General features: G+C 37.1%; 1 protein-coding gene and 1 long non-coding RNA gene across 4 annotated transcripts in view; one reads left to right on the forward strand and one right to left on the reverse strand.

Moving 5' to 3' along the window:
- LOC149170284 (uncharacterized) overlaps window positions 1-26570 on the forward strand; it is a 303708-nt gene that overhangs the window by 54073 nt on the left and 223065 nt on the right. The window lies entirely within an intron of this gene.
- APE1 (acclimation of photosynthesis to environment) overlaps window positions 1-26570 on the reverse strand; it is a 143501-nt gene that overhangs the window by 48082 nt on the left and 68849 nt on the right. Inside the window, exons 5-6 of the mRNA XM_089428978.1 lie at window positions 21252-21335; window positions 18706-18759 (exon numbers count right to left, since the gene is read on the reverse strand). Coding sequence (XP_089285104.1) covers window positions 18706-18759; window positions 21252-21335 — 138 coding nt within the window. The remainder of the gene's footprint in view (window positions 1-18705; window positions 18760-21251; window positions 21336-26570) is intronic.

The raw sequence follows: 26570 nt of genomic DNA on the forward strand, positions 1-26570 counted from the left end.
GCCAACACAATCCCGATAAAACTGTATCTCGCGATTGATTTTGCTACGAAGCTCAGGATCTGGTACTATCCTATGAATATAGGAATGGAGCGCTTCCATCACCTCGCCATCAAAATCAAAGCCGCATTTGTATGAAAATGCGGGGTTGAGTAAGAGTGCTGCTGCATGAATGGGTAGATGAGGCATCCTTGTCCACTGACTATCAATCACATCCCATAACATCATATGCTTATCAAGGCCAACAGAACCCTTGTCTGCATAATAAGAATGAATGGCCTCCTTGGCCCTATCCATGGCCCCATACAAATAAGCCATTGCAGGCTTCTCTCCATCTACCAATCTCAGAACCTTTACTATAGGTTCACTAATTGAGCATGCTTCTTCTACTCCCTGCCAAAACGTGTCAGAGTACACCATTTTTGCAATGGCTCTCCTGTCCTGTCTCTTGCTGTATCTACAATTACGCCAGTCATCAAAAACAAACATTTGCTTCAACTCGAACTGACATCGAAGTAAAGACTGAAGAGTTTTAAAGTTTGTGGCAAAACGTGTGATTGCAGGATGCCGCAACTCCTTGTTTCTAGTGAATCTCCTCATGAGGCTAAGAACAAAAGCATGGTTATAAATAAACTTGGGGACACTCCTAGCCATATCAACCACCTCTTTGATGAAGGAGAGTTTCCCCATATCCTCAAGCAACAAATCAATACAATGTGCTGCACACGGAGTCCAGAACAATGTGCGATGCCTCTCCATAAGCATCTTGCTGGTAGACACATAATTAGCTGCATTGTCTGTTATAACTTGCACCACATTCTGCACACCAATTTCCCAAATGAACCCATCTAACAATTCACATATCTTTGCTGCATCTTTGATATGTGCTGATGCATCCACTGATTTAATAAACATGGTACCTTTAGGATAATTGTACGAAGAAATTTAGAAGGGTCCTACCCTTCCTATCTGTCCAACCATCAGACATCATTGTGCATCTAGAAACTTCCCATGTTTTTTCCAACTCTGCCAATCTAGAGTTGATGTCTTGCTTTTCTGCTTGAAGAATTGGCCCCTGCAACTCCTCATATGTAGCACTTTTGTACCCTGGGCCCACAACAACGATAACATCACACATTGGCTACCAAAATGGATTGGTTTTGGTGATGCTGAGAGGTAAGTCGCTCTAGAAAAGACACCTCCCCATGACTCTATCTGCTTCTTGCTTCTCCTTTTTTTTAACAATTGATTTTATGCCAGGTTGTGCTCCATGTCCTGTTCGTGGAACAAAAAATGATGACCTCGCACTAGCAGTAGCAGGTGATGTTGTGGAGCCCCTCCCACTACCCTCAGCATCAAAATCAGAAGAAGATATCCCGAAAGATCTACCTGCACGTTCAACCTTGTTTCTTTCTGTCTCTTCCTTCTTTTTGTCTTTTTCATCAATTGCTTCAAGAGCTTTTTGTATAAGCTCCAGACTAGAAACTGTACAAATCCCAACATCATGTCCAGTGAGTCTAGCTAGATGGTATTTCAATTGTGTAACCCCTCCTGTCATCCTGGTCCCACACAATTTGCATGATAGATATGACCGATTTGTCCCACCATCAGGCTCTCCATACTCCCAAAATGAATCCAAAGCTTTTGGCATATCTGAATTTTGTTGTGAGCTAACTCAAAGCTAGGGCACCAAAAAAAAATTGGAATTAATAAGTAATAACCACCTCATTTTACAAAATATTTTTTTTGCTACATTATTTGCAATGTGAATTCAATGAAAAATCATAAATGACAATAAGAGGGTGCATTTGAAAGTTAAAAAAAAATGGAGTTTGTTGTCCAAATATGGAGAAAACCCTTGCATTTGCTCATGGGCATGAAAATCATAGCAAATGGAAAAAAAACAAGCAAAATGTTTGTAGGCAAATAGGCAAGCAAGAATAACCCTAAATCTATCAAAAAAATCAGATGCGTAGGGGTTTATTAGAACACACCTGTTCATCAATCTTTGATCAACAAAATATTCGTTGTTGGTGGCGATAATGGCTATTCAACCCTCAAATCCTCCTTGACAGCAAGCACAATGCTCTCCCCTTCCTTCTCCAACAATCAGAAAACAAAATGAGGAAAAAAAACGATTTTGGCCTTTTCTAGCCGCGACAACGAATTTTTTTCATGCTTGACGATATTTTGGGTCGTAGCGCGATATTTTCTCGAAATATCGCCGATATTTCGGAAATATCGTGATATTTCCTCGGCGATATCTCGTCTCCCCGAAAATATCGCTATATTTCTGAATATCGGCGATATTTTAGCGATATTGTCTTCACCGCATGGAATAGAAAAACACAATTGTCACTCCTTTGTAGTCAGGGGTGATCTAATCCAAGCTCCCTCTTAATCAGGGACCTGTCAGAGGTCCCTCTTAGCTAGGGACTCTTCTATACATCAACAACTTCTTCTTCGTGGGTCCTTCAACTGCTTGATCAACTTTTCTCCTTGATGTCATGAAAGTTAGTTGAGCTTCTTTCTTGTAGGGCAACTGTCATCGATCACTTTCCTTCTTAGTTTGTCATGTCATTCCTTTCTTCATGGAAAGTGGCCTTCTTCATATCTGGAACCTTCGTCATATGACTACTTCTTTCTCATCATGCTTCTTCCATTCATCACATGAATGCTAGTTGTACTTGTAAGTAGCCCTGCATGAACTTATCCAGCGATTATTCAAGAAATCAAGTATATCATTAGATCAAATCGTTCCTTACTAGGTGGCTCTTCATTATGACATCTTTCTGTAGGTATCAAAATCCTGCACACATGTTGACATATCTTCCAAAGATATCCATTGTCAAGGGTCTTCATCTTTTTCAGACTTTCATCAGAGTCTTCATATCTTTCCGGGAGATTTCCTATTCAAATCTTCTTGGTCTTTTGGATGTTGATTTCCTTTATCATGGTTGCATATCTCATGATCTCTTCTTTCCTCACACATTCCATTCCCAATAGCTTTTAATCAGAGTTTCTTCATTGTAGTTAATCACCTCATACTTGATATGATGACATATTATGTTGATTTCATCTAGTGTGGCTTATGTATTTCTGAATCCCTTCAGAGGAGGAGATCCTTTTCCTTCGATCATGTTTCTCAAGATAGAGGTATTGATTTGCAACCATATGACATGTCATTATAAAAATTAAATACAAGTATACATACCTCATTTTACCTTTTAGGTTGTCCAAGCTTCTTTCAGCAACTTCCTTGATTGAAATATCTTCAACCCCTTGAACTGCTCTTATGTCATCATATCATTATTCATGAACTTCACAGGTTAAGTGAATCTTCTAGTGAAGATTTCATCAGAGAATCTTGAGGATCTAAAAGATCCCTATCCTGCAGATGTTTCCCTTTTGTTGTATGATGAGCCTTCTTTCAATGTTTGACTTCTGCAAAGTTGTTGCCTACACCTTGCCTTCTTTCATAGAAACCCTAAGATGTTGACTGAGGTATCTTACTTATCCTTGAAAATTTAGTCACCCTCGTGATGATGTCACGAGATCTAGTTTCTTTCATGATGTTACACCACATCCTATAATATATTGTAGTCACATTCTATGTAGGATCTAGGAGCCCAAAAAGAGACTTATAGAGAGAGACTAACTTAAAGATTTCTACTCCCTCTTATTCAACTTCTTCCATCCTATCCAGTGACATGAATTTTCTTATAATATTCATGATTCCTCTACTAGCTTCCCTAATGCCTACCTTCATGAACTCAAAGGAGACCTTATTCAATGACTTCATTCATCTATGAGGATCATAAATATCGTCCTTATTTCATGCAAGGACCTTGTGATGAGGATTATGACTATCCTCTAGCATTTCTATTCCCTTGCAAACCAAAGTCATTAAATCAAAAATTGATTAAACATGAGAGATACTTATTTGGCATATGAAGAGGAGATCTTCACCTTGATGCTTCCTTTGCTTGAGTTGCCCATCATGAATTGCTAGTATCCTTATACCAAGACGTCTTTTGGAGACCTTCTAGCACCATGACATTTTTTTATCTTGTCATCATCGAAACTGCTTTATGATCTTGAGATCATCTTGATTCCTAATTCATCTTCTTGGTAATTTCGACTCCTATTTTTGAACACATTGTTGAGATGCTCGTGATACTGTCATCCCACAAGTGGACCTTATTACATTCATCATCAACAAATTCATACTCTGATCCAAGCATCAAGCACCATGCTATGTTTATAAACAAGATTCGAAATAGTGAAAAGTATATCGCTGTGACATTGTACTTATGAGCCCTATACATACGAAGTATGTAGAGAGGTATTGTGATGTGAGCCCGAACTTGCCATCGAATAACATCGACAAAGATAGTAACTGGATTGTGTATAGAGAGACTGTCTTATTACCGAGACTGTCTTCTTCAACAATATTTTGTTTGACTGAGATCATGGTAGTAAGGAACCCGAGACTTACTCTTGTAATTTAGTATCGAAAATGAGATTATAATTTATGCCGAGACCATGAGTGCTTCAATGATCCTCTTCATCTCCGCGAGACTGAATACTCTGTTCCCACCTGGGCTTTATTATATTACGTGAGGTTTGTATCTAGATCCACTGAGATCATGATTGTTTCATCCTACCATCATCATCATATTTATGATTAAGATTAGGACTGCATTCAAATTGTACCGATACTGTGTATGCTAATGTGGGATCCTTGAGATCCTTGTCATCATTGTTATGCAGAGTTTGCGTTTTCCTTCCTATACCGAGACTTCCATAATACTGTTTAGTATGATAAAACAGAGTGTTTCCTTCTTGTATCGAGACCCTTATCGTGATGATTGTGCTAACACTGTAGCTAGTTCAGTGACATCCATCTGAAACTACAGTGATGATGACCATTCGAAGCTTGAACCTTTATGTTGAAGAGACTGTACCACTGTTCCTTATCCGAGATTTCTGAGATATATACGAGGGTGTCACTACCACAAAGATTTCATAAGTATGCTATTCGAATTCTGTTCTTCATACGAAGTTGTAGAGAAGTCCTCCTTCACCTTAACTGAGATTGATATTGACTTGTCTTGGTGTTGCTGGTTGAAGACTGATCTTTTAAGTGTCTCTTTTATGCCCTTCCTTAGACTAAAACCATACCTCTGATACCATGTTGAAGAATCTAAGGCACATGTAGTTAATGATATTCTTCTTGACTTGATAACTATTTGTGAGACATTTTTAAGTTGCTTGTTAGCACAATCTTCTCTTTAACATTATTAGAGTGGGTGTTTCTTATTTCATCAAATAGCTACCAAAAACAAAGAGACAAGAACATAAGATGTAGGCATTCTGCCAGGGCCAAAACCTCTCCCTATTGGAGAGGAAAACCCACACTAAATTCTTCTTCTAGAGATTCCAATTGACGAAATCCAAGACCATGACCCTTGATTGACTAAGCCACTCCAAGACCAAGACATCAATCCTCTTATTTATACTACTGAGATCATCATCATCTCATTGCACATTTTCCGAGATCATCAATGTGTTTACACCATCGAGATCTTCACTATTTTCACCATAGCTGCCCCTTCGATGAGATTATATCCTTGAGACAGATTCACCATTGAGATAATAACTATGCTTAAGGTTATGACTGCAGAGAGTAGCACCGAGACCCTTGTCTTTAGTCTTATGTCGAGAATGTGATCATCATAATAGTACTTATCTGAAAACACAATGAAGACTGATCCTTATGCAAAGAGACATAGTCCTGTACCCATCCGAGTTCCAACACCTTGAACTTAACTGAGATCTCAGAGTGGAATGCGAAGGTATCACTGTACCTTATCACCGAGATCCTGCTCCTAATTATCCCATCCGAGAGAATATACTTCTTCAATATATGCGAAGTTGCAGACCTTGTTCTTATCCGAGTTGCTTCAGAGAATGCGAGATTTTGTTCCTTTCATTTGTGGTGACCCTAGGTGGGTATATATAGTGGTCATGCCTCCATAATGAGCCGACATAACCAAGTGATCCGTTGTGTCTCTTTTGCTAGTCGACATGACGACAATTTAAATTATTTTGCTGGCCAATGTGACAATTTTTCCATCGTTTTGCTTGCTTTTCTTCGGGAGGATTATGTTGGTCTTGGAGGGATGTTCTTAGACACTAGGTAGCTTCATATACATTACAAATATGCTCAAGAAGAGCTCATGATTTTGACTCTTTGACTTTCCTAGACCTATGGAATGAGCAAGAAACTCATTCATATGATTTACAAAAATAATATTTCTTTTCTTTACAAGTACAAAGATCAAAATTGCATGTATAAATATCAAACCTAGTTACATTTTCTTCAACACTCCCTCTTAACTAGGGAGGTATTTACAATGGTACTTGGTCATTCTCAATCTGAAGAATTTCTCATAAGAAGAATCAGATTGGTAATCCCATCTGTATAGCATCATATCAACCAACATTGTCACAGTGCAAGGCCTTGACTAACAACTCTATCTCTCCACGAGACCATGAGCTACAATGCTTGCGAGACGAATGATTTATAGACACCTTCATCATTGTCTCTCAAGGTACATAACCACCTGGGTGTTCATTGAGTATGACCTTCTAGGACTATTCTTATCTTGTGTTCCCAACGCTCAAAGAATATTGGTCCTCTTGCCTATTCTTATCATGGATGCCCTACACATCCTCAAAGAGAATCAGATGCCAGATGATTACCCAATCCTCCCATTCTTTCTTCCGAGGTGAAGACAATAATGTTGTGTCTATCATGTGTCTTCATTTCCATCCATGGCCTTCACCTAGACTTACGATTGTTAGTCTCGGTCTAGTGCATGACACATGAAATAGAAAAACACAATTGTCACTCCTTTGTAGTCGGGGGTGGTCTAATCCAAGCTCCTTCTTGATCAGGGACCTATCAGAGCTCCCTCTTGGCTAGAGACTCTTCTATACATCATCAACTTCTTCTTCGTGGGTCTAGTGCATGACACATGAAATAGAAAAACACAATTGTCACTCCTTTGTAGTCGGGGGTGGTCTAATCCAAGCTCCTTCTTGATCAGGGACGTATCAGAGCTCCCTCTTGGCTAGAGACTCTTCTATACATCATCAACTTCTTCTTCGTGGGTCCTTTAGCTGCCTGATTAACTTTTCTCCTTGATGTCATGAAAGTTAGTTGAGCTTCTTTCTTGTAGGGCAACTGTCATCGATCACTTTCCTTCTTAGTTTGTCATGTCATTCCTTTCTTCATGGATAGTGGCCTTCTTCATATCTGGAACCTTCGTCATATGACTACTTCTTTCTCATCATGCTTCTTCCATTCATCACATGAATGCTAGTTGTACTTGTAAATAGCCCTGCATGAACTTATCCAGCTATTATTCAAGAAATCAAGTATATCATTAGATCAAATCGTTCCTTACTAGGTGGCTCTTCATTATGACATCTTTCTGTAGGTATCAACATCCTGCACACATGTTGACATATCTTCCAAAGATATCCATTGTCAAGGGTCTTCATCTTTTTCAGACTTTCATCAGAGTCTTCATATCTTTTCGGGAGATTTCCTATTCAAATCTTCTTGATCTTTTGGATTTTGATTTCCTTTATCATGGTTGCATATCTCACGATCTCTTCCTTCCTCATACATTCCATTCCCAACAGCTTTTAATCAGAGTTTCTTCATTGTAGTTAATCACCTCATACTTCATATGAGGACATATTATGTTGATTTCATCTAGTGTGACTTATGTCTTTCTGCATCCTTTTAGAGGAGGAGATCCTTTTCCTTCGATCATGTTTCTCAAGATAGAGGTGTTGATCTGCAACCATATGACATGCCATTATAAAAATTAAATACAAGTATACATACCTCATTTTTCAGTAGTTTCCTTGATTGAAATATCTTCAACCCCTTGAACTGCTCTTACACCATCATATCATTATTCATGAGCTTCACAGTTTGAAACAATTGCTTCATCCCTGGATCAGATTCCATCAGAGAATCTTGAGGATCTTAAAGATCCCTATCCTGCAGATGTTTCCCTTTTGTTGTATGATGAGCCTTCTTTCAATGTTTGACTTTTGTTGTAGCATTTTTTGGTTTTGGTAAGTTAGAATCAATTAGTCAAAAAATGAAAATATTTTTCAAAAAATGTTAAGCTAGGATATGGACAAAAAGAATATTGAATAAAAAATGTTAGGAAATATCTTGATAACATGTCCATATCAAAGAAAATGTTAGAATAGATGCCCTAAAAAATGAAGGCAAAAATAAAATGTTAGGTTAGAGAGAAAAGCAAAAAGCAATAAACTCTGAAAGTGTGCAAGTCTAAGTGCCACTACTTTTACTTTATTATGCAAAATAATGGTTGTGTGCAGCTTGTCATAAATGCCACAACCCATGACAGTCAAATAGTTTAATCTTGACTAGTTCATGCTTTAAATTTCATGTTTATAGTTAGAGAATAAAGATCTAGCCAAATTGTTTAATCTTGGCAGATCAATAGTTAGGTAGAGAATAATAAGGAGCTCATCAATTTAATCTGAGCCCTTGGATGTTATAAGGTTAGAATTAGATAGTTTGCGTTTCAAAAGAAAAAGGAAAAAAAAGGGTCTGCTAACCTAAATGCACCCAATTAAGTGAAGAGAAAATGTGAGGGAACGTAAATGGGTTGGTAGAAGAAAAGTTGTAGAAGTACATTTACCATGCTTGATCATGTGTTTCAGTGTGCAGGAGCAATTATGAAAGTGAAAAGATGTTCACGAGTTGATTTGGTTAACTTCCCCTCATTTCATTTCACCCCCCACTACATACTTACTAATTTCCTCATCATTTGTTCATTTCCACATTTTCCCTTCATTTTCACCCTTATCCTTGGCTTCACACATTTTCCTAGCAAATTACCCTCCAAACTCATTCTTCTACCCAAAAACCTCTTTTCCCTAGTGTGAAACCCATTCCCCTTTGAAAATATTAATTTCCCTTGTAATTTCCCTAAAAAACCCACATAAAACCCTTTATCCTAAAGTTTTATGTTCCCCCCGCTTTATTAATTTAACTGCTCAATTCACCATTTTCCCGACTAAACTTTTTAACCCACCCCCTTGGTGTGGTTAAATAAACCCCGCCGCAGTTAAAACCCCGGTCCCACTCCATTAACCCATTGCGATATGTTTAACCCGCACTTTATTCATTAAAATAATTACAAATCATTTGTAATTATTCCTCGGGCCCGCTAATCTCCGCGCCTGCTCCCTCCGTGCATCTCGACCGCGCGATAGCCGTCCGATCACCTGCTCCCAGATCTAACGATCCACAGCCATATCGCGCGCTCCCGATCTCCGATCTTTAAAGGCCCGAGAGCACGCGAAATTCGTGGTTTTGCTTGGGCCCCTTGTGGTTACGTGTCATTCCCACGTTAACTCGCGTGCCCTCGGAGAAAAACCACCCCACGGCCAAAAGCGGTGCGATGAGCCTCCGAAACCGCTCCCTATGACAAAACCATCCACTGTTCACTTAACCCTTTCGCGCCAAATTTTAAAAGTTAACCGTTTAAACGCCAAAACCCTCACTTTCGCTCTTTTCGCCTGTTTACACAGTAAAACCTGTATAACCCTCCTGCGCCACCTTAAGCCTCTGCAACCGATTTAACCACTGTTTACCTCCCAAAAACGTTCTGGACTCCATCCACAGACCTTTCAACTCAAATGAAATCATTATGGCCCTCCCTGTCAACCTGCGTTTTCCTTAATAAATTGTTGTATTTTGCAGGGGATTAGCAGAAGACCATCAGACTGGATAAACAATTTTTATACCAGTTAAAAACTTGTTTGTTCCAGATTCTCGAGAGATGAATTCAAATGATTTTCTTGTACAAAAAGAAATCAAGTTTAAACCAATGATAGAGCAGAAGAAATCATTTACACAATAAACATTAAAACATACAATTTACATAGTTAAAAGACAAACAGATGATCAATATCCAAACAACCTGATGCTGAGACATAACAAAAAAAAACTAAATAATTTACTGTTGAAATACACAGTAAAAACTTGAAATGTACAGTAAAAGTAAAAAGCACAGTAAAGGTTACTGACAGGTCAACAAGGTCAAAGAGTATCAGATGAAAGGTCGTAAGTGAATATGACTTCCAGCGTGAAGATCAAACAGACAAGCAGCTTAAAGGGCAAAATATCAAAGACCAAAGCTAGTAGAACTTAAATAACAGGGACAACAAGCAATAGTTCAATAGTTGTCTCTATCTTCTTGCATAAAGATATTTCCTTTTTCTAGAATAAATCCTTAAACAATTTAGGATATTTTCTTAGTTCTACTATTGTATAAATAACTCTCTTCTCGAGTTATTAAGGGTTCACTATTCACCATTGAACCAGGTTGACCATTGAAAGAGAGTTCACTCTTGAAGAAGCATTTGTAAACCTTTGATGTACTAGCTTTTTTGGACCCTTAATACAAAGCAGAGGATTTTGAATTCAGTTTTACGCAGTTTGTGTTTTTTGTAAGTTTTTCCAGTTACACATTATGTTTTTCTTCATATTTTTATGTCTTACAGAGATACTTAGGTAGGAATAATTGTGTCTCAATTTATTCCTATAAGCTTCTGAAGTGATAATCATTAAAGAGAATGGATTATTGAACTCTCTGTTTAATTAATTCCCTCTGAATCAATAAATCATCAGCATCTTGTTGTAAGCATAAGCATATTCTCTTGAACCTTTTGAACATCGGTCAGAGGTTTTCATACTTATGATTGTTTAATTTTCTGTCTGAAAACTGTAATAATCATATTATTTTTTGTTTCTGCTCACCACTATTCAAACTTTATCACTGTGTGAAGTTTTATAGTAGCTCTCTACTTTGGCATTAATACTATTCAAAAGGTTAGACATTATAGTGTTATATCTGTTTTATTCATTGGTCTTCCAAATTAAAACAAAAACCCCCAAAACAATTATCTTAGATGCTCTGGCATTGATAGCTGACCACTATTATCTTAGAGGTACAACAACTTCTGCAAAGTTGTTGCCTACACCTTGCCTTCTTTCATAGAAACCCTAAGATGTTGATTGAGGTATCTTACTTATCTTTGAAAATTTATTCACCCTCGTGATGATGTCACTAGGTCTAGTTTCTTTCATGATGTTACACCAAATCCTATAATATATTGCAGTCACATTCTATGTAGGATCTAGGAGCCCAAAAAGAGACTTATAGAGAGAGATTAACTTAAAGATTTCTACTCCCTATTATTCAGCTTCTTCCATCGTATCCAGTGACATGAATTTTATTATAATATTCATGATTCCTCTACTAGCTTCCCTAATGCGTACCTTCATGAACTCAAAGGAGACCTTATTCAACGACTTCATTTATCTATGAGGATCATAACTATCGTCCTTATTCATGCAAGGACCTTGTTATGAGGATTATGACTATCCTCTAGCATTTCTATTCCCTTGTAACCAAAGTCATTAAATCAAAAATTGATTAAACATGAGAGATACTCATTACATCAAAATTGATTAAACATAAGAGATACTTACTTGGCATGTGAAGAGGGGATCTTCACCTTGATGCTTCCTTTGCTTGAGCTACCCATCATGAACTGCTAGTATCCTTATACCAAGACTTCGTTTGGAGACCTTCTAGCACCATGACATTTTTGATCTTGTCATCATTGAAACTGCTTTATAATCTTGAGATCATCTTGATTCCTAATTCATCTTCTTGGTAATTTCGACTCCTTCTATTTTTGAACACATGGTTGACATGCTCGTGATACTGTCATCCCACAAGTGGACTTTATTACATTCATCATCAACAAATTCATACTCTGATCCGAGGATCGAGCATCATGCTATGTTTATAGACAAGTTTCAAAATTGTGAAAAGTATATCGCAGTGACATTGTACTTATGAGCCATGTACATACGAAGTATGTAGAGAGGTACTATGATGTGAGCCCGAACTTGCCATCAAATAACATCGACAGAGATGGTAATTGGATTGTGTATAGAGAGACTGTCTTATTATCAAGACTGTCTTCTTCAACAATATTTTGTTTGACTGAGATCATGGTAGTAAGGAACCCGAGACTTACTCTTGTAATTTAGTATCGAAACTGAGATTATAATTTATGCCGAGACCATGAGTGCTTAAGTGATCCTCTTCATCTCTGTGAGACTGAATACTCTGTCCCCACCTGGGCTTTATTATATTACATGAGGTCTGTATCTAGATCCACTGAGATCATGATTGTTTCATCCTACCATCATCATCATATTTATGCTTAAGATCAGGACTGCATAGTGTGTTACTATGAGACTTTCTCCATTCGAATTGTATCGATACTGTGTATGCTAATGTGGGATCCCTGAGATCCTTGTCATCACTGTTATGCAGAGATTGCGTTTTCCTTTCTATACTGAGACTTCCATAATACTGTTTAGTATGATAAAACAGAGTGTTTCCTTCTTGTACTGAGACCCTTATCGTGATGATTATGCTAAGACTGTAGCCAGTTCAGTGACATCCATCTGAAACTACAATGATGATGACCATTCGAAGCCTGAAGCTTTATGTTCAAGAGACTGTACCACTGTTCCTTATATGAGATTTCTTAGATATATACGAGGGTGTCACTGTGATTACCACAAAGATTTCAGAGGTATGCTATCCGAATTCTGTTCTTCATACGAAGTTGCAGAGAAGTCCTCCTTCACCTTAACTGAGATTGATATTGACTTGTCTTGCTATTGCTGGTTGAAGACTGATCTTTTAAGTGTCTCTTTAATGCCCTTCCTTAGACTGAAATCATACCTCTGATACCATGTTGAAGAATCTAAGGCACATGTAGTTAATGAGATTCTTCTTGACTTGATAACTATTTGTGAGACATTTTTAATTTGCTTGTTAGCACAATCTTCTCTTTAACGTTATTAGAGTGGGTGTTTCTTATTTCATCAAATAGCTACCAAAAATAAAGAGACAAGAACACAAGATGTAGGCATTCTGCCAGGGCCAAATCCTCTTCCTCTTGAAGACGAAAACTCGCACTAAATTCTTCTTCTAGAGATTCCAATTGACAAACACCAAGACCATGACCCTTCACTGACTGAGCCACTCCAAGACCAAGACATCAATCCTCTTATTTATACTGCTGAGATCATCATCATCTCACTGCACGTTTTCCGAGATCATCACTGTGTTTACACCATCGAGATTTTCACTGTTTTCACCACAGCTGCCCCTTTGATGAGATTATATCCTTGAGACAGATTTACCATTGAGATAATAACTATGCTTAAGGTTATGACTGCAGAGAGTAGCACCGAGACCCTTGTCTTTAGTCTTATGTCGAGAATGTGATCATCATAATAGTACTTATCTGAAAACACAATGAAGATTGATCCTTATGCGAAGAGACATAGTCCTGTACCCATCCGAGTTCCAACACCTTGAACTTAACTGAGATCTCAGAGTGTAATGCGAAGGTATCACTGTACCTTATCACCGAGATCTTGCTCCTAATTATCCCATCCGAGAGAATATACTTCTTTAATATATGTGAAGTTGCAGACCTTGTTCTTATCCGAATTGCTTCAAAGAATGTGGGATTCTGTTCCTTCCATTTGTGGTGACCCTAGGTGGGTATATATAGTGGTCATGCCTCCATAATGAGCCGACATAACCAAGTGATCCGTTGTGTCTCTTTTGCTAGCCGACATGACTTCAATTTAAATTATTTGCTGGCCAATGTGACAGAGTTTTTCCATTGTTTTGCTTGCTTGTCTTCAGGAGGATTATGTTGGTCTTGGAGGGCTGTTCTTAGACACTAGGTAGCTTCATATACATTACAAATATGCTCAAGAAGAGCTCATGATTTTGACTCTTTGACTTTCCTAGACCTATGGAATGAGCAAGAAACTCATTCATATGATTTACAAAAATAATATTTCTTTTCTTTACAAGTACAAAGATCAAAATTGCATGTATAAATATCGAACCTAGTTACATTTTCTTCAACACGAATGATGGAATTTCTCGTTGATTCCCTCCTCATATGGATGGTGGAATTTCATAGGGGAGGAAGGATGCATTGAGGCAGATATTTCTGGATCGAGCATCCCTCGATGAGGTGGAGAATGCCTTTGCAGAGTTTTCCATTGGCACTAGGCGATTTGCAGGTTATGATGTGATTAGAGACAGGGGGTCTAAGAATCCCTATTCTTGGTGGGCAACTCATGGGGCAACAAACCCTCCTCTACAACAATTAGCCATGAGGCTCCTCTCTTAGGTTACTTCATCCTCTTGTTGTGAGAGGAATTGGAGCACATATGGGAATTTGTATAGTGTCAAGAAGAGCAGTCTCGAGCAATCCAGGGCAGAGACAATGGTGTATGTGCACACCAACCTTCGTCTTATTTACAGACAGAGGGATGAGTGGTTTAAGGGAAATACAAAGATGTGGGATGTCTTTCCTGATGATATGGGTTTGGACAACAGTGTTGAGTTGGCATTGGCCAACTTGGATCTTAATGAGCCAGTGCTAGAGCCTGCCATTTTTGATGATGGTGATACTCTTGAGGGGTCATCCTCCACATCAGCAGATGTAGAGGTTACATTGGATAAAGAGGAGGAGGATGCAGAGGAGAGCAGTGGTGACCATGACAGTGACGCTGATTTTGATGATGATGATTGATGAGCTACCTACTACCTTGTAGTTGTTTTGTATTAGCTATTTCTATTTTCCATTAACATTCTATTCAAGAGTCCTCAGGACTCGGTACCTACTACCTATGTAACACATTTTTATGACTTGATGAAAAAACTGTAGTTTCTTGTCTTTCTCCTATTGGATTAGTGATGAATCTGACTTTATTTTTTGTAATTGTTACTAATGATGTGGACTCCTTGATGATGATGTAGATTCTTTGATAATAATGTGGACGAGGTCAATTCCTTAATGATGATGATAATGATAATATTGATGTTGAAATGATCTCTTAATGCTGATATGGACTTCTTGATGATATGGATCTCTTGACGTTGATTTGGACTTCTTGATGCTGATATGATTTCTTTATGTTATGGACTTCTTGATGCTGATATGGACTTCTTGATGTTGTTATGGACTTCTTGATGTTGATATGGTCTTCTTGATGACGTGGATCTCTTGATGTTGATTTGGACTTCTTGATTTTGATTTGATCTCTTAATGTTTATATGGACTTCTTGATGCTGATATGATCTCTTAATGCTGATATGGACTTCTTGATGATATGGATCTCTTGATGCTGATATGTACTTACTACTTCTTGATGACGTGGATTCCTTAATGATGTGAAATCTTTGATGATGATGACGTGGACAAAATTAACTCCTTGATAAGTTGAACGAGGTTGAATAGACCCAAGAAGACTAAGATCAAGAGGGAGATGTCACACTTTCAAGGGATAAGTACTTTGTTGATTATTATTGTGTCATTATGAATCTCTTGTCTTTGTATGTCTTGCTTGGTTGTATTTGTTCTTCCCTGGCCTCCTACTGAGGATGGCAGGTACATGTCAAGGATGTGAAAAGATGGAAGACAAGAAGACACATGATTGGATGGGCGTTGGACCTAGAGGGAGCAGACAAGATCAAACTAATTGAAGCATGTTTCTTATCTATGTGACCTCTAAGATGAAGATGGCTAGAAGTTCTAAAGAATGATGCTGATTCAAAATCTACTGAAGATAAACTCATAATTTTGATATGTTTCTGATAAGGACTGCGGTCCTCTTTGTTTAGTGTAAGAGGGAGCTGATTGAAGAATTGTAAGATTGAAAGTATGGCACGAGCCTAATGGAATCCCAACTGAAGTTGTGGTATAATGGGTTGTGAGTCCATGGACAATTTCTTAAAGTAAATTTAAAGAAGCTGCAAGACTCTGGTGCTGATGAATCCCTCTGATTGGGTTGTTAAACCACCCAATGCATGAAATTACTAATTCTATTTGGTCTGGATGTATTTTGGATGTTTTATTGGTCTGAACAACATGGATGGTCATGCAGCATTAAAGCTGGAAACGTAGTTGGATTATGAAGTTGGTTGCGGATCTATTGGATCTTGTGTTGAAATTGATTATGGTATACACATATATGTCGATGTGCGGGTTGCCTGCTTATGTGAGAAGCCACTTGTCATCTACTGGATTATGATATTATTGCTGATGTTTGTTTATGTGAGAAGCCACTTGTCGTCTGCTGGATTATGATATTATTACTAATACCTGCTTCTGTGAGAAGCCACGTATTGACTGCTGATGATAATTCTGAGAGTCGTCCCGACTGAAGTTGAATGAATAACTGAATCATGTTGCTAGAATGTGCTGAAATTTTCCATGACTACTTTTCTATTGTCACGGTGGTTGCTGATATTTATGTGAAGAACTACAATGGATGAGAATCCCTTTGGAAAGGGAGCATTGATTACATAGTGTCATGAATCTTCTTTAGGCTTCGTTTGTGAGATTAATGGATTGGTCGGGAAGATTGTTCCTCCCGTAGGCTGTGTGCTTTGAGACCTTGTGATCTGGGAGATGCATTGACTTGATTGTTCCTCCTATAGGCTATGTGCTGTGAGACCTTGTGGTTCGGGAAATGCATTGACTTGATTTTTCCTCCTGTAGGCTGTGTATTGTGAGACCTTGTGATTGAGGAGATGCATTGACTTGATTGTTCCTCCCGTAGGTTATGTACTGTGAGACCTTGTGGTTTGGGAGTGCATTGATTTGGTGATTCCTCCCTTAGGCTGTGTGATGTGAGACCTTGTGGTTAGGGAGATGCATTAAGATGAGTTGGATGTTATGTATCTTTCCTTATGATGAGACTTGTGGTCTCTCCCTTAGGCTGTGGAAGTGTGACCTATGGATTGGTCGGGGAGATTGATTTTGATAGAGAGATATGTATTTGTGATCTCTTTCTTAGGTTGTGGCCCGTGAGAACTATGATTTCTCGGGAATATTTATCTTGAGAGAGAGAATGAAAAATACCTCCTTGGCTAAGAGGGAGTGTTGAAAAATATGGTAGCCATGGTTGGTATTTTCATCATGAAGAAATTGGAAAATTTGAATTATTATTTTTGCCTCCTAAAATATATTCAAGTAAGCCTCCTTTTTTTGTTTAGGTTGGCACCTATTCAACCCCCTCTTGAAGGCTATATAAAGGAGACTATCTCTCCTCATTTGCACATCGATTTTGTATCTTGTAATCTCTGTTCTAGTTAAGGAGAAAGGAGAATAGGAAGGTCGAATTTCAGGAAGAAGGCTTAGAGGTTTTCTCTTACTGGGTTTGGCTATTATCTTGATATGATGATTTCTGTTGTAATGTTGAATTGAACTCTCTCTCTCTCTCTCGCTTAAGGAAAGATTCTATGGGTTTTCCCCTTGTAGGTTTTTCCCTGGCCTTAGGCCTAATTTCTGTCTCTTGTCTCATTGGTTCATGGTTATTTTCTACTGCTCTTTCATGTTTAATTGTTGATTTTTTCTTCTGTGTAACTACTTAATGATAAATTTATGTTATATTGATTCTAATTGATCATTAGAAGTAGTTATCTGTTGAAGAAAAAAATGTTCTAGCTTGTGCCCTAGATAAATCAACATTGGTCATGTGATGACTAGACAACATAGGGGAATAAAATCATGTAAAGTGCTATATCCACCATGAACAAGAGATACACCAAAACTATTACCAAAAGGATGAATACTTTATAATTGGAAATTCGCATTAGCGACATCATATAATTGTTTGTGCAAGTAGTCACTCTCCTCTAAACATTGTGGACCCACCACTGTGATGAATTGAGCCATAAGGGAAGTGCTATGGGGAGTTTGTGTATCCATAATAGTGTGCATGGCTTTGAACAATCATCCATCAATGTCATTTGTAAGTATCTTTAACATTTGATGAATAAGGATGTAACATAACTGGTAACAAGAGGGACGTGCCTTCAAATCTTGTTATTTGTCTTGAAAAGATTAAAAAACTTGAGTGAGGATCATTTTGATGCTATTATTGGGTCTTCTCACAATGAACATTTCGTTGTGCATTCCACACTTTGGTCCTATTGTTATTCATTGGAATGGGTTGTTGATTCCAGAGCTACTACGTACATGGTCAAACACTGGTATCTTCTCTTCGATTATTGATTACAAAGCAATGGAGAGAGTAATTATTCGTGATAACTCAACCTTATAGTTTTTCTTATGAAAAGTATTTTATGTTGTGGGAAAGAAAATGATGATATTTATATAATAATAGATCTAAAACCCCTAGGGAACACGTAAAAATCTAAAAGATAAATTAGCAAAATACTTAACTCTACATAAGAAAGCAAAACAAAATTGAGAACTTCGTTTGTATTTACCATTTTCTATATGCTTAAATAATTGTCTTGAGAACATAACTCCCATTCATTAACTATGCTCACAAAGGAAGCCTAGCTTTCCCTTCCCCAAACCTAAATTATTACAATCTCAAATTGTACTCCATAAACACCATAACTAAAAACCAAACAGATGTAAAAACACAATTTCACTTAACAACTTGAGTTTTCATTATAGGACCCCAATTGTATAAGGAAAACATACCTCCTCACGAATCATAGATAGTAATGGAGCATTACGTCGTTGGATACCGCCTCCCTGAAAAATAACAACCAAAATATCATTATATTTTTCCAAAGAAAAAGGTACATAAAAGACAAAAAAAGCCATAGCAAAGTTTCCTAAGAAAGAGGATATATAAAGTTAGATTTATGTCCAACTCAATATAAGAACATGAACTCCTAGATATAGTTTAACTTCATACTTAGTATCTACTTTATCAAAGTAATGCAAGTATAAAAATACCATCTAACACATAATTGTATTTACTAGAAAACTCAACAGCGCAATATAAGAAAAATGAGGGTCCATGATTTATTAGGACACTATAATTCTTAATTAGGCATTGAGTTGGGTAAATTAAGAATAAACACTATATTATAAGTCAAGTTATACTTAAAGAGAAAATTCCCATGAAGATTCAAATGAAGTTGAAGTTATACATGAACTTGAATTTCAAGAGTTCATTGATGAAAACTTGTCAATGGTGCAATAGCATGCAGTAAATCAACTTCCACATATTTTCAAGAAATAGATTCAGAATAATCTTTCCAAGCCAATTATCAGACCTTCAGAGGAAATGCACAACAACAAACACTGAACAAGACTTGGATATGATAAGGAACTTCTTTTTGCAAGATTCCTTTAAGGAGATTGTACTTCCCATTGGCGAGATATAAGTTGAACAGTTCTCCTATTTTCACATATATTATTATAAGCCATGTCCTTTCACAAGGACCCTGTTATTTACAATTGTTTATTAACTATGTCTAATGTCCATATTTTGTCTAGTGTACTAAACTAGATTCTATCCAAGGTATATTATAATATCACTTTCTTGAACATGCTTCGTCACTTGTAATCCCTTACAAAATGCCTTCCATTGCTAGTAGTTGCTCTCACTTGGTTTCTATGTTGCACGAAGTGCCAAAACATTTCAGAGTTTCCAAAATGGGTATGTTTAGAAACATCACCTCCCAAAAATGGAAGCGTCGGTCAAAACTTCAACTGAAACGTCATATATATATATCTATAGAAATTTAAAAATAAGTGAATAACACATTATCTTGCAAGAAAAAAGGGAATAAGACCCGTAGATGACAATTTATATATATATATTATATATATATATATAAAGAAATTTATAAATAAGTGAATAACACATTATCTTGCAAGAAAAAAGGGAATAAGACCCATAGATGACAATTTAGAAGGAAAACCAAGTGTATATTAACTCCCATAGATGATTACATGATGGGCAAGTTTCGGTCGAGTTTTGGAGTTTCGGCTATGGGTACAGCCTGAAATTCCAGGTTCCTAGAAGTTTTGTGCAACATAGCAGGGTTTTCACAAAAAAGTAACATTTTTGAAGCTTTATTATTTGTTTGTTATGCCTGGAATTCTCATTGGTTAGATTTATTTATTTATTTATTTTTGTTCTTTATAGTTTATTTTAGCTTCTTTGCATTCCTCTTCCTTTTTTCTTCTAACTTTCAAATTTGCAACTTGCTAGACTAGATTGGATAGCCTCCATCATGTACCTGTCTGCACTCATAAGTCTTAGTTGCATGGCGATTTGTGCAAACAAGGATTTAATATGCTCCTTTGATTTCTTTTGATTCCCATATTTGGAACAATTTAATATGACTGTGATCATATCCAAAACTAATAATCAAGCACACCGTAGATAACAGAACAAAAAACAGAGAGACAGTACCTCAAAATATAAATTCCAAATATATAGATCTCTCTCTAGTTCGCTGGTGAACTCTTCAACATTTGATTTAGGTGAGTATCCAACTCCAAGGATGCCCCTTTATAATATAGAAGAAGCTGCTCCCTTATGATATAGATGAAGCCTTAAACCCTCCAAAAGCTAATGACTTCAAATCTCAGTTTTTGCAAGTGAAGAATGAGCCCATGACAGAAACGTTCCATTTGGGTGTGTTACTGCTTAAAATAGCGCACTTCCTGAAAGTCCGGAGGACTGTGCTATGAGTGGTAAGCAAACTAGGAGATGCACCCACTGTCACCTCGGCACTCTCCTCTCACATTAGGCCAGGTCTTCTTACGTAAGTGTCTAGTGACATTTTCTTGTTTTTATGATTAAATTCTGTTTTTTTTTAAATCTCCTAGGGCTGAGAAATGGTTCATGGCTAAAATAACCTATTATTTCTTAGTGGAGAAAGACATTTTCAAGAAACAGCCCCAAGGTGGCTCGAGAAACAACATGCATCTCCGGATGTATGAAACAACACGTATTCTAGAAGCCGTTTTCCATTCCTTACCATTTCTTAGGTTTTTTTTTCTCTTAGACATGGTACATGACTGTACTGTTTCTGGTGATGTCGGAATTGTATCCATAAGAGGTCTCAATTTTCATTCGTTGTTCAAAAATAGATCTAGAGAATTATGAATATATTAATTTCATGAATAGCTAACAAACCTAAATAGAACTAGATATTATTTTCCTAGATAACAAATAACATTACATTACCAAATGCCATATGAAATTCATTAACTCCACGTACCTGACCATAACGAAATATTCTTTTCAATGCTTCATCTAAATGTTGTTCATCTCCATATCGGAACCTTGCAACATCTTTTCGTACCTAGGAAGAGAATAGAGTGTTAATCCTGATGCAATTTTCAATACAAGACATTTAAGCAACAAACACAAGGATTTAAAACGTGCTTTTTCCTTTACTTTGATACCCATATTCTTTTATGTAGTATTTTGACACAATTTGATATATAATTGCAATCATGTCCAAAAGAAATAAAGCCATGTTAGGTAATAAAACGAATGCATAAAAGCACATGGGTGCAGTTCAAACGAGTTGGGGGAACTACAAATTATATATGTGATACTATGGAGTTCGACAACAAGTGCACTGTTAAACTCTCCTGTATTGCCTGTCAAAGAGCTCTTTGCCTAACTAAATCTCACAATACCCTAGTTGCAAGAAAGAATAGCACTAAGCCTAACTAAATCTCACAATACCCTAGTTGATAGTAGTCTCTTATGAGATTGTGGTATCCGGAGGAATTTTTCTACGCCCACAAGCATTTGGTTTTGAGCCAATGTTGTTGGTAAAGATGGCAGGGAATACAATGTGCATAAATTATATAAAAAAATGCCTGCAATGGTTTTCTGTTTACCTTTCAATGGGAACACAATTTTTGAATTCAGATAATAAGCCCGGGAGTGTTCAATGCATCTCGTCCATCTTGGCATGGCAACATGGTGGTTTCAAAAAGGCTGAATACCTCGTCCATTTTGGCATGGCAACATGGTGGTTTCAAAAAGGCCGAATACCTTTTGAAAAACATATTTGAGCTGAGAGGCTCATTCTACAATCCAGTATGAGGGGATGTGTAATTCTGTCCATGCTCAACTTGGAGTTGACATATATCCCTTAAAAATCCTTTAAATGAAAAAACGTTGTCGGCTATAATAAAAACATAAATGATTATATATATTTGGTTAGTTTTAATTAACACACTATGAAACATTAACAATCAAATTCTCAATGTGCTCTCTTAGTTCATTGATATTTCATTTTTACTCTTCAAGTTATAAATAAAATATTTTAATGTCTATGTTAAATAATATAATTTTATATTACTTTATAGAAATGCAGTAATTAAAATTTAAAGAAAACTCATATTTCTCTTATAAATATGTCAATATAAAACTTAAATAAATTGTTTGAATATATATATATATATATATATATATATATATTATGTGTATGTGTGTTAATGTTTATCTTAGTAAAATATTTCAATGCTTGAAAGGAAAAAGTAATTAAAAGTAAAATAATTTAGTTACTTCTTAATACTCATTCAATTTTTATTCAATTTTTAGTATAAAATAATAATAATAATAATAATAATAATAGTAATAATAATAAATTATTCAAAAATACAATTTAAACAATGAAAAATTACACGACCTATAAAACTGCTATAGATCATCTTAATCACGGATTTATCAAGCACTAAAAGGGATTAAATCTCTTGATGTGCATTTTTTTTTCAAGTTTTACATTTTAAAAAGATGTTTGCATATAATGAGATTTGATCCCTCTCGGCTCTTGGTAGATCCATGGTTAAGATGGATCTATACTGGTTGTGGTTTGCTTTTAACGTAGTTTGAGATTTCAGAAATGAAGGATGCTTTTGTATTACTTATGAAAATTATCTACAAATATCTTATGTTCTGTTAGAGAAGATGAAGCATTGATGACCTCTTATTTAACTAGTTTCCAAATTGCCATCCACTTTCCAACTTTTTAGAAACATGCATTTGCTGCTGTGTCAAGTCTGTTACTTTATTGGAAAGTGAGCAAATATTAAAGTGAGAAAATATTAGGTGGTGGACCAAGAGTTCACCATTTACAGTAGATTTGACATAGTTGTATGTTCACCATTTACAGTAGATTTGAAATAGTTGTATAACAGACACAGTAGGGTTTTTATTTTTATTTTAAATGTACAAAAGCAGAGAAACAGAAGAATTATTGCAGAAGTTACAGATAATGTGAAACTTATTTTAGAATGATTCTTAGGGGCCTTAAAGAGCAGATGATCATCTCAATGTCTAGATCTAATTTTATTCGTATAAATTCAGTTATAGAGGTCAAGAGTTCAACCTATCCCGCAACCATTACATAGAGTCATAGACCAAGTTTCCATGATAAGACCAGTGAATAATTGTGCAAATAAACTCTTACGGAAGATGATTAATGCCACTCGTAAGACCAATCCTTTCGCACGCAATGTTGTGACAGTCAACATTCTGAATATCTAATTGATCACATAGTGGAAACATTCTTTAACTGCAACATATATGGCTTCAAATATGCGCTAAAGTTGCAACATATAGCCGGAAAAGTTGCATGAAGATCCTCCCACTCTAAAGTCATGGAACGATAGCAGATGGGTCTATGCACCAGAGGCAAGGATTCAACAACCTTACAATATATATCAACTTTTGATTTGACTTGAATTGGTGGTTTATTTTTAAATGCTCTGAATTCTGCCATCTGTAGATGGGAATTGTGTCCTCAAAAAGGTTGATGTGCACCTATTTTGCCACATGATAGCAATAGTAAGCAGCCATATTGTATGCCATAATCCTCTGCAGCAGTCTATAATCATCATAGTGTCCCCTAAAAGGCTACCTAGCCAAGCTACCGTGGCTGTGCACAGGTAGCTGAATTCTATTTGTAACTATGCCCAAAAGGTCATGGCAATTGGCACCATTGCCGCCCCAAGGGAAACTACATCCAGACTGTTACCTGCTAATTTGTACCTATTAGGGAACTAGACCCCATTGCCCAATGGATATGGGCACTTGACAACTTTTCGGAAGTTCAGAAGTCAGCAGGGCATTTATGCCCCTTTTCTCTCTTCTCTCTCTACACTTTCTCTTTAATTCTGCAACCCCTACGGGTAATTGTAATACATTTTGCTAGCATGATGAATTCTTGTAAAAGATGTAGGTGACTTGGGACCCGGTTAATAAGCGAGTCCACTCTAATTATTTTTTTGTTCGCTCAACCAATTATTTTTGTTCTTCAACGATAAATAATTAGTTGAGTTTTTAACTTTTTTCACTCAATACCTCCAAAGCTGGAGTGCGGCTTAATAACTGGCCCTTGGGTCCGTCCTAATGTCTAGGGTCAATGTATATTACCATGCTAGGTCATATCCAAAGTCTCGCGGAATTTGACTAGGTTTTTATAATATTTTTTTAATTGATTAAAATCTCCCGCAGGATGGGATTTTTAATTAATTCTTATGTAAAGTTGTAAATAAGTGGCTCTAGTGTATGTCGGTGGCATGTGGCTACTTGAAATTTGTGCTCACAACTCCAACATTATCCCAAAACCATATTTGCGGGTCAAAAAACAACTATCTCCCCTTGAAATCCCACATTCTCTAATGTTAGCAGCAAAAAAGACACAAAAATTCAAAAAATTGATAAGTGGTGGATATATTTATTATTTTTCCAAGCCAAGGGGACAAGGGAAATGATGTGGCATTCAAGTCAAGTTCAAGGCAAAGTTAAGAGATGATTGGGGGCCCACGAATAGTGGGCAACAACACTGCCAAATAAGCCAATTCAACAGTCAACAAGGGGGCCCGAGTTGCCCATTTAGCAGGACGAATCTCTCCTAAATGCTCACGGATGGTTATCAGTTAGTGGGGGACAGTGCTGCCACATGGGACAGATCTTTCCCCTCACTTAACTCATTTAACTCACATGTTGGCACACCCTGTCAAGAATATCAGTCAAGAGATATGCAGCCAGTGCCACACAGTACTAGAGACTATGCTAGCAATCTTACTCAGTTAATATGCTGACCTGTCTATCAGTTGAGATATACTTGAGGCTTTTATGGCTGCTTGGTAGAGTTTAACCATAAACTATGTGGGGATTTGCTCCCCCTTCACTACGCTTATGTTACACATGGAAGACAGTAGACAAGAACGCAGGCATCCAAGAGAAATACGCGCAACCAGTCATAGGAACTTGCACCAGTCAAGGGACCTTTGTTAATAGTCATATAAAACAGTCTTAACACTTGGCCAGTACCTTCTACACTTGGAGAAGCTTGACCTACATTGGGATTATCATCCATTTGCCACTTGTTCATCACTCTTTACATTAGGATTTGCTCCCTCATTTGTATAAAGAAGCCCATTGGGCTCATGGTTAGAGATGGTTGGAAGCTCTATGCTTGGGCATACTTTGTCAAAATACTTTTGCATGCAATAATATTGAGAAGACTTTGGAGCCTGGAGGTCTCTTGGCTTGTCTTGTGGTGAATGATCTTTGGCTTATGAGGTAACCTTGTTGATGTTCATGTGCTTGTTTTTATCATTCTTTCCTCTTGCTTACTTTTGTTCTGCATCTATGCCTAAAGGGGCATTATTGTCCAGGGGAGAAAATCTACAAGTATTTGTAGATTTTCTTGGGTATTTCTCACATACTAGGTTGGGTTGGGACTTGTATGTTTTCGGTTCAACATCTAGTCCAACTTTGCCATCATGTGAGTAACTCCCTTTGATGTTGATCATGGTATTGCAAGAACTTGGTTTAGTGTGTGCAAGTTACCATATTACTTGGAGTTGGAGATGTTGTTAGCTAAGCTAGCCATCTCCAAGTTAGCCAAGGGGCCCATGATCCAATTGACTTGAGGCCATCCTAAGAACTGTGAAAATTTCACTACTGAAATTTTTATTGCAACAACTGAAATTAATTCTTCTAACTGTGAATTAATTATGCAGTTTATTGCTATGCCAATAACGAATTAATCACACTGCAATCTTCACAAATAAAATATTGCAGAAATGAAAATGATAGCACACACACACAAATTATAACACCATTATTTTTGGATAATTGTCGCCAGAAAAACCCAATGTGGGAAAACCGGTGCAACAATGAGGGTTTTTATTATTATGCAACAACAAAATTTCTAAATACAATAAGACGTTGCCAAACTGGCGATTCTACCCAAGAGAAACACTGGCAAAATATACTGAAGGATTTTACCCTCTCTCCGAACAATCTCGACACCTGACTACCTCTGAAAAGCACGCTGTCCACCTAGCTTTGCGCAGGCCCTGTGTCACCCTAGCGCAAGCCCTTTCACGCTTAGCCTAAAACTCTTGCAAGTCAAGACGTCCCGCATGTTGTTGACTGGGGAACTGTCTCTTTGACTCTCTGGAAAATATTTCCGGCCTCTGGAATTGAAAACTAGCTTCTCCTCAGCTAAATCGAACTACTCAATTGAGGCTCTGCGCTGCCCCTGCGCATCCTCCTCCTTGAG

This window comes from Pinus tabuliformis, chromosome 4_2 (genome assembly GCF_031772625.1).
Source record: "Pinus tabuliformis cultivar Carrire ecotype Pingquan chromosome 4_2, CPIR1, whole genome shotgun sequence".
Classification (NCBI taxonomy): domain Eukaryota; kingdom Viridiplantae; phylum Streptophyta; class Pinopsida; order Pinales; family Pinaceae; genus Pinus; species Pinus tabuliformis.